The following is a 9430-nucleotide window of genomic DNA, read 5'->3' as shown; positions in this document are numbered from 1 at the left end:
ATTCTTGCTTGGAAAATCCCATGGACAGGGGAGCCTGGTGGGCTACAGTTCATGGATTTGCAAAGAGTCGGACACGACTTAGCAACTACGCAAGCATACACACTTAAGATGGAATACTATGCAGCTTTTAAAAAGACTGAGGCTTACTCCTAGGCACACAGCCAAGAGAGGTGAAAACACATGTCCACAAAAAGATTTGTGCAGAGAATTTTATAACAGCTTTATTCAGGTAGTCTTCAATTAGAGCTAAACTAATGTCCATCAGAGAAAAATAAACAAATTGTGGCATAGTCATACAATGAGAAACTACTTAGCACAACAAAGAAAGGAAGGAATGCATACACACAACAGAAATGAATTTCTAAAGCGATGTGTTGCACAAAATAAATCAGACACCAGAGTGTGTACTGTATGATTCCATTGATGTGAATTTCAACAGGCAAAACCAACCCATGGTGATAGAAATCATAACAATGATTGCCTCAGGAAGGTGCAGATTCCTAGAAGGGGCAAGAGAAACTTCAGGGCATTCGGAAATGGAAATAAGGTACTGCTTACATGTTGTATACAGTGTATACAATCCCTGAATTGTACACTTCAGATCTGTGCGAGTCACATCTCATTTTACCTCACTTTAAAATCAAAACTGGGAATTCCCTGGTGGTCTAGTGGTTATGACTCGGTGCTTTCTCTGCCAGGGTTCTGGATTCAATCCCTGGTCAGGGAACTAGGATTCCACAAGCTGCAGGGAGCAGCCAAATGATAATAATTTTAAAAAATAAAAGCAAAATTAACTATTGAATGAGGGAGGGGGAGTCTAACTTCATACGTGCTGAATGGAAAGATCTCCAAATCAATTAACGGGGAGGAATATCAACAAGGACAGAAGATGCGTATAGTATGCTCCCAGAAGGAAGAACCACCATGCAGGACCACGGACATGGAAGGCTGACTGAGCTAGGCCATTTAATATAAGGGACTGGAGCATCTGCAGATTTTGGTACCCCGGGGATCCTGGAGCCAACCCTCGAGAGCTAACTGTATATGTAACACGTCTGGAAGGACATGTAAGAAACTGCTGGACAAGTGTTGCCTTTCTGGAAGGGCCTGGAGGCCCCAAGGTCTGAAGGGGAGGGGCATATCTCAGTGCTTTTTTGACTTGTTGGAATTTCTTTTTCATTGTGTTCATGTTAACTTTTTAGATATAAAAACTAGCTAAAATTTCCTGATTGGATAACAGGCTCTCCAGAGGTTGGGATGTTGTATTTCTCCACCCTTGGTAGCTGAAAAAGTGTCTGTGTGTTAGTCGCTCAGTCATGTCCAGGTCTTTGCAAGTCTAGGACTGCAGCCTGCCAGGCTCCTCTGTCCATGGAATTCTCCAGGCAAGAATGCTGTAGTGGGTTGCCATGCCCTCCTCCATGGGATCTTCTCGACCCAGGGATTGAACCCAGGTCTCCTGCATTGCAGGCTGATTCTTTACCTCTGAGCCACCAGGGAAGCTTTCTCTGGTAGCTGGAAGCAGAGACAAAACTGCTGCTCTAATACTGCCCAGCAGTGGGAGGCCTGTGTCTCTGAAAGTGGAGGTCAGCATGTGCACAAGCCTATCAGAGAAGCTCCTGGAAGGCATGCCCAGGGCAGGGAAGTGAGAACCTGAATCCTGGGTCAGGACACCATGGGAAATAAAGCAAGTATCTATCTATCTGGGCACAAGGATTTCAGCCATAAATGATAAGCTTTCTGTTGAAGAATATAAAAACCCATCCCATGATGTGGAAGATTTATCTTGATGAAGTTTTTTTTGAATGTGAAAAAATGCTTCATTGGTGGAAAGAAAACAAGGCTTTTAAGATGATATTGGACCAAGGGAGAGAGTACCCTAGGAGTTCTGAGCTAAGAATAGGACTGCCAGGTGTAGTTTTTAACCAGACAATCCAGTGTTTGGTCTTTATTTCCAGAAACAAGAATGTGCCATCAAGGGTCCTACCTGAGAATGTCTGTATTCTTTTTGAGAACTGGACTCTGTGCCACTGTGCTGACTCCCTGCAGAGCAACAGCTTTATTATCCATAATTTTTGTGCATTAGCAATGGTAGGGAGGAGACTTCACCTGCCAGGGAGATGCCCTGCTCACTGGCTTTGCCAGAGGAGGCCCTAAGGAAGTTCTCAGCTCAGAGGGACAGGGAAGGATCCCAATTCCAGGATCCAACAAGGAACCCTGGAATGCATAGGATCCTTGTGGAGTCCTAAGTGCTTGGCAAAACAGTTCAGAGAGCAACACATATGGTCAAGATATGTGTTCAGCTCACCTTGGGCCCATGTCTGATATGTGCTGAGAGAAATCAAGGGTCTTGGGTTGAACCTCTTAACAAAATGGAAGAGGCAAAATATCAATGGGGAAAATCTTTCAGAGTTTTTCAGCAAATGGCTGAGACCCAGATGGGGGCAGGGAACGCGCCATGTAACAGGCTTTAAGCTGAGACACCATGGGGCTGCACCTGGCCCAAGCAAGTGAAGGGTCAGTGGGCTAAGGGTTGACATGACTCTGGGGAAAGGCCCTCCTGACAGATGCTCTAGTCCAGCCCCTCCCTGATGGAAACTGAGGCTCAGAGACTGGGCTTACTTATTCAGTATCTGACATCAGGACTGAGCTTGGTCCATGACTCAGACTCTAGCCTCCTGAACCAGAGGTTCTCCTGGAAGTGGAGGCAGAGGTGAAATTCTTGACCAAACACTTACAGAGTGTGTTTCTACTGAATTCCATGGAAAGGGAGCCACTCAAGTACCCTGGAGTGAGGGCAGCCCTCTGAAAGAGTCATAATACCAGACCCTGGTTTATCACCTACCCAAGGGCTCCCAGCCTTTTTTTTTTCTCCTGCCAGACTCATATTTCATATTAGGTGGATATCGCTTGATTTCAGGAAACATAGGCCAATTTCCCAAGCCTAAAAGATGTATCCTAATTGGTCTCATGTATTCCAGTTCCCCTTTGTCAGTAATTGGCCTCAATGTGGGCAGATGATTTCGTTCTGGCCGACAAGACATAAAAGGAGGACTTTAGGGGCTTTCTGAGAAAACTTTTGCTTTCCTACCAAAAGGGGAAAATGCAGTATGCACTACCATCCCCCATCCCGTACACCTGCCTTCAATGCAGGTGTATATAGTGCGAGTCAAGCATGACAGTAAAGCCACAGTATCCTTAGGACGGCAGAGTGGATGGTCAGGCCTGAGTCTTTGGTGGCCCAAGTGAGCTGCTGGTCCTGTGCCAGTAACTGTCTAGCTCCAGACTTTTTGTTAAGTAGACATAAAATGCCCTTAATAGGATGGCATCATCAACTCAAGGGACATGAGTTTGAACAAACTCCAGGAGATGGTAAAGGACAGGCAAGCCTGGGACACTGCAGTCCACGGGGTCACAAAGAGTTGGCCACAACTGAGTGACAAATGCCGCCCTTAGAATTTAAGTCACTGCTAGCTAGGTTTCCTTACTTGCAGCTGAAAGCAATCCAGATCGACGCTGGCCACAAGTGTTAGTGCAACTCCAAGAGAAGCTGTTTAGAAACAGCCTTTGGTCAGCCTCCTCAACCTTGGAATCTGCTCTCCTGAAGCACCACCCAGCTTTATCATTCTTCAATCAGATGGCATCTCCCCATGCTTTCCCCCATGCCACCACATCCTCCCCCATCAGCTCGGCCAGTCTTACTCATCCTTCACTGCCCACTTGGATGACCTTCACTGACCTTGCTCACTTACCACCAGGAGTGCATCTAATTGACCATACTGATCATTTATTTACTAATCACACTTGTGGTGGCCTGCTGTAGTGCTGGCACTGGACCCAGCAGGCTGTGCAAGTCCTCACTGGGGGGGCAGGGGAGGTGGGGCGGGCAGACATATCAGCAGCAGCAATGTTGGGAGTAGTGATAAAGGGGTGGTGCGGTTTCACCCTGGTGGGAGAGCAGGTGGCCCGTTTCCATGCTGCTCTCTCCAACTAAAAGCTTTGTTTCTTCGGGCAAAGACCACCCCTGTCTGTTCCAGGACAGCCCTGAGCCCATCTCAGAGGAAGCAGCAGCAAGGGGCTCTTGTGGATGATCCCTGAGCAGGCAGGGCCTTGGGTAGACCTGCTCTTGGTCACCCACCTTTCCCTACAGGCCCTACAAGGCCAAGGCCCTTAATGGCTAGAGGAAGCAGCAGTGGACATGGCAGTGGCAGGTCTGAATCAGAACCTCAGCTGCCACTAACTGGATGTGTGACTACTGGACATGATGTGGCCTCTCTGAGCCCCAGTACTAATGAAGGACAGAGGAGGTTAATAACACCTGCCTATCTCACAGGTTGCAGCAAAGATTGAATGAGATCATTAGCAGGGCACAGGGAGGCCTGGCACACGGGAAGTGGGCAATGTGTAAGTGTTCATTCATCCACCTGCCTCTCCCCACCCCACCGTCCTGCACACAGCAGAAAGCCAGAGACAGCCGGGTGCACCTTCCATGGGAGACAGGACGGTCAGGAATCACCCCACCCCAAGGAACCAGGAGGTATAAGCTTGGTCCTCAAGGAGAGAGAATCGGGGTCCTTAGGTTCCCAGACTTTCTCCTGCTCTGAGAAATAACATCAATGGCGGAGCACAGGAAGGAAAGAAAATTGGGTTGGTGGGCAGGAGGACAGGACTCTCCCATGCTTCTCTCCCCAAGGTTCTGAGGGTTCCCAGGCCACTCTGGAGTCTTCTTCCCACAACTTCAGGTGGATGCACGCATGGGCAGGGGCTATCTGCTCGGGCACCACTGGGCGCTGCTGGTTCTCAGTGATGCTCTGCCAGTACCAGGCTTGCTGTCAAGGCCAATCAGCAAAGGGAGCTTTCCCCAGAGAAGCCCAAACTCTGGCCTGACAGACAGACTCTGAAGGAAGCCTGCTCTTGGCAGTTAACAGCTGTCCATCCCCCTGCACCTGCAGGTGAGGGCGGACCTCGGTCTCCAGCTATGGGCCCAGAGGAGCCCATGTGTAGTGTGACCCCAGCTGTCATGGAGCAGGAAAGCATCTTCTGGGAGAGCCAAACTAACCTGCTGGGGAGGATCCCGATAAATGTCAGCCAGACCACGAAGGGGTCTGAGGAGGTGTCCTGCAGAGCTGGGGAGGGGGTCTAAATCATCAGTTACAATCGAGCAGATTACAAGTGGGGTGCAGCAGGTGGTGTCATCCGGAAGTTAGCAACTCAAGTTCCTCATCCTTGAGTATGGTGGTGGCACCATACTCCCAGTGGTCCCAGGAGGCTCTCGTTCCCACTCTCACTCTAGCAGTGGGGAGCTGCCCAGGACCTGACACTCCGTCCCTGGGCTGTGGACTGACCCCTCCTAGTGCCAGGAGGGATCTGAGGCAGCCTAAGGGCAGCTGGGAGAGGCACAGGGCCTGGAAGTTTGTTTTCTCACCTCCCAAGCTGGGATCTGATTCCCATGTGGATGATAAATGAATCCCAGAGCCCAGCCCCGGGGGGCCAGCTCGAGGCTGAGTGGGAACGGGACCTTGACCATCCCAGAGGTGATGGCAGGCCCCCAGCAAAGACGGACGCCAGCATACTCACGGCAGGCTCCCTTCACTTCGGAGCCTGCCCTCTCAAAGCCCATCCCTAGCTGAGACCCCAGGCCTGGAGGAAGAGTTGGCCTGTTGGCTGGGTCTCCATAGGGTGCAGGCCTCATGGGGTCACTTTGGGACATGGACCCCAAAGCTCTGTGGCAAGTCATACTGGAAGGTTCAAGAGTCCTTGGGAGGGTGGGAGCCGTGGTCATGGTCTTGCAACTTTTCCAAAGTCTCAGTGTGCTGTCACATTAGCCCAGGTAGGGAATTGGTCCAAGTCAAATATGACCCGTCCCCAGGTGTTGATGGCCAAAAATGAACAGGTGATTCCAATGACGTTCATTATTAGTCCTGTTTTCATCTGGAAAAGAACAGGGTCAAAGTTAGCACCCTTGGTTCTGCCAGGCTGTCAGAACAAAGGTGAGTGGGACACGGGGATCCATGCTCTGGAGAAGGGAACCAAAGCTATTGGTTGGGCTTCCCATCCCCAGGCCAGACTCTGTCCTCACCCCACCCACAGGCAGCGTAACTTCACGTCCAGTGCATCCAGTACAAGTCATCACTGCTCAAAGCAGCCTGGGAAACAGGCAGGACAGGCAGACTCTTCAGGCCCACTGGGACGCCTGGAAAACTGGGCCTCAGGGAGGCAAGCGAGTTACTGAAGAGCCTGGTCTGACTCCAGGTCCAGGGCTCACCCCAGCGCCTTCGCCCTCCCACAGACGCACACCGGCCTTTCCAGAGCCTGAGCTGCCTTCTTTGCGTGGTCACTAACCACTGTCCTCAAACCGTGTGGCAGATTTTTCACTGGGGATCAGAATTGAGCCTGCAGTCCCTGGGTTCTGGGACTGCCCTCTGTGTGAGAATGCCCCCTAGAGTCCCGAAGGTACCCCGCAGTGGTGCTGAGATAACTGATGCCTGAAGGGCCGGGGGACGTTCCCTCTTCACTGGCCGCCCCTGTTTGCACACTGGCCTCTCCCCATTCTGCAGCTGCAGACCTGCCCTCCTCCTGCCAGAAGAGTCCCTCCTTTGGCTGCGTTTGTTTCTAGGGCAGCACCTGCTCCTCCCAGGCAGCGGTGTCCCATCCCCGAGCCCCGAGCCTGCCCCCCACCCACCTGCCGCCACTGCCTCCATCTATAGCCTCTTTGGCTGCCATTCGTGTATCCCCTATCCTCAGCCTCGCCCCTCCTGACTCTCCTCTTGTGTTCTTGCTAATCTGTGATGTCTACGTTGGCCATATGGGACCCCCACCCTCACCCCCTCCAAGTGCTCACTGAAGGTTCCCGTAACAGCTGCTTGGGCACCTCATGGTGGGAGATTCTGTAACCTACCTCTCAGCTTTGAGAGGCAGAACAGTCTATGAAATAAGAGATGGTGTCAGAAAGATGAAAAAGTTGCCTATAAATGCAAAGAAGGAGTTAGGTCTGGACGTTTGGTTCCAAACTGTTTAGCATCACAGGGTATCCCTCAGGACCAAAGGATCATAGCTGATGGGAGTGAACAAAAGCAGCGGCTTTACCATGTCGGAAACCTTGAGGTGTCCATAGGAAAACACGATGGCATTAGGTGGGGTGGCCACGGGCAACATGAAGGCAAAGGATGAACTCAGCGTGCAGGGGATCATGATGTACAGCGGGTTGAGGCCAATGGAACGTGACTGGGGGAAAACACAGCATCACAATGTCACAGATGCAGAAAACAAAGCTCCCGGGACCATCAGTCTGAGAGCATTTCCCTAGCATACTAAGCGCATTCCCACCTCTGTGCCTTCGTCCTGCTGAGTCCACTACCCTTTGCCACATCTGGATGGTAACTCTGCTGGACCCTGAAGGCTAAACTCCCCAACACGCCTTTTTGGACCCCCTTGATTCATTCAACATGTATTTCTTGGGCACCTACTATATGCCAGAGACTGTGCTGGATGCTCCTGCCTCCCACGTGCGCACATCTGTCTATCCTGGTGCAGACAGAGAGAGCCTGGACGGTAGGGACCACGTCTCTCACCTGTGTATGTGCCTCAGTATGTATGTGTTTCTGTACACATTTGGGTTCATTTTGTATATGGAATTTGGTATCCATCCTTTTTACTCTAAAGCTTAAAATTCAGCCACACCTACAGAGCAGACAGATGCTCATAAATATTTGTTGAATAAATCAGTGATATAATTTGTAATGTCTGTCAGTATCTACCAAAGTGAATAATCCATCATGTGGATCTACATGCACTTGAGGGCAGACACACATGCAGAGCGGTTCAGTGCAACACTGTAACAGCACGACACACAGGAAATGGTCTCAACAGCCATCAGTAGCAGGATGGTCAAATAATATATATATATACACAAACAATGGAATCGTTTGCAGCTGTTAAGAATTGAGTAGGTTTTACGTTTTAACGATGGAATGATCTCTGACATATATGATAAAATGTAATATATTAAGGTGCAGAACAGGACTAGGAAATAATGCCATTTTTTAAAAAGAGAGTGTGTGTATGCTTGCATGTATGTGTGTGTCTAACACATCCAGAAAGATATCTAAGAAATTAATAATAGGCGTTATCTCTAGGGAGGAGCCTAAAGGGTAAGAGTCTGTATGCTCTTTGTATTATTAGACGTTTTCCAGCCATGTGTATGTACACATTTTCAGCTTTGACAAATTACATGTCCCCATTTTATGAAGTATCCTTCAAGACTATGATTTTTTTAATGACTTGATAGTATTCCATTGTATGAATATATGATAACTTATTTCACCAATCCCCTACTATTATAGAAGTATTTTTTATCACAGTTCCATGATGTGCATCTTTATATATAAACTTGTAAGCATCTCTAATGATTTGCCTAAGATAGACTCCAGAACATAAAATTCCCAGAGTCAAGGGGTATGAGCGGGTTTCAGGTTACAGTTCCTGTGAGTAAACAGGTCTCGGAAAAGCCAATTTCCTGCCTGGTTTCCCCCATGATGTATGCACCCCACGTGTCTCTGGACCAAGCTGGGAAGTCACCCCCTTCCCCTTGCCCACATGTGGTGCTGAGCCAGGATTGTGAGGCCTGTGGGGAATCTAATTCAGGGCTTCTGATTCTAGAAAAGCTTGTTTCCAAAAGGCCTGACCACTTGCTCTGATGAAGACCCCCATTTATCTGACTGGTCTGGGAGTGAAAGCCAGGCCTCTGTGTGGAGGGAGCCTTCACTGCTGCGTGATCAGCATCAAAAGAGGCCCCTTGGCATCCTTTTGTTCTGGGCCCCCTGCTGAGGGGTGGGGCAGATGGGCCACTTTGCTCTTCCTAACTCTTCCATCTTCGCTTGGAAAGGAGAAAGTCACTTGAGTTTGCTTTGTATACACATGGACACCCTGGCAACTGAATGAAAATTTACCAACTTCAGTCCTGTGCTGAGGCCTTTGTAAGTCTGTCCTCCCAACTCCAGAACGTCAAAGGGTAGTGAGCCCCAGCTTCTCCCAGGCTCATTTCCCATCTACAGAGGGTTTTCATAGCCCTCAGCCTACTTGACCCTCAGCGCACGCATAGGAGAAAGAACTTGAGTGATGTGTTTGGAAGATCCTGAACTTGAACTCAGGTCTTCTGACTCTAAACCTAGGCCTTTTTTTGTGCCACCTTGAGTTGGTACTGCCATGTGATGAGTGACAGAAGGAAATGCAAGAAAAGATGGCAATCGAGCTTCCTATATGCTCTGCTTTCTTCTCAGGCCCAGCTCAAAACTACGCTTGCCCAGAGAACATAGTTCTTTAGCCTGACCCTCAGCACCCTCATCCACAAGCTCTCTGGGTTCAGGGCACACTGCTCCACGATCCCTGAGCTTGCCAAGCAGGGCTTCTGGGACTTTTCAGTCCTGCAACCATC

The 9430-nt window shown here is 49.6% G+C and overlaps 1 protein-coding gene across 2 annotated transcripts in view; it reads right to left on the bottom strand.

The window, feature by feature from the left end:
- Window positions 1-205: 205 nt before the first annotated feature.
- The window catches only part of SLC13A5 (solute carrier family 13 member 5), a 30197-nt gene continuing 20972 nt past the window's right edge, over window positions 206-9430 (bottom strand). The window contains exons 12-13 of one of the 2 annotated variants that reach the window (XM_070478910.1): window positions 7084-7221; window positions 206-5928 (exon numbers count right to left, since the gene is read on the bottom strand). In XM_070478910.1, the coding sequence (XP_070335011.1) occupies window positions 5803-5928; window positions 7084-7221 (264 nt within the window). In that variant the 3' untranslated portion in view covers window positions 206-5802. The remainder of the gene's footprint in view (window positions 5929-7083; window positions 7222-9430) is intronic. The other variant, XM_070478911.1, reaches the window with a different exon arrangement.

The sequence above is a fragment of the Odocoileus virginianus genome, chromosome 17 (genome assembly GCF_023699985.2).
Source record: "Odocoileus virginianus isolate 20LAN1187 ecotype Illinois chromosome 17, Ovbor_1.2, whole genome shotgun sequence".
NCBI lineage: Eukaryota > Metazoa > Chordata > Mammalia > Artiodactyla > Cervidae > Odocoileus > Odocoileus virginianus.
The sequence above is the reverse complement of the archived record's forward strand: the minus strand, read 5'-3'. Positions and strand labels throughout refer to the sequence as shown.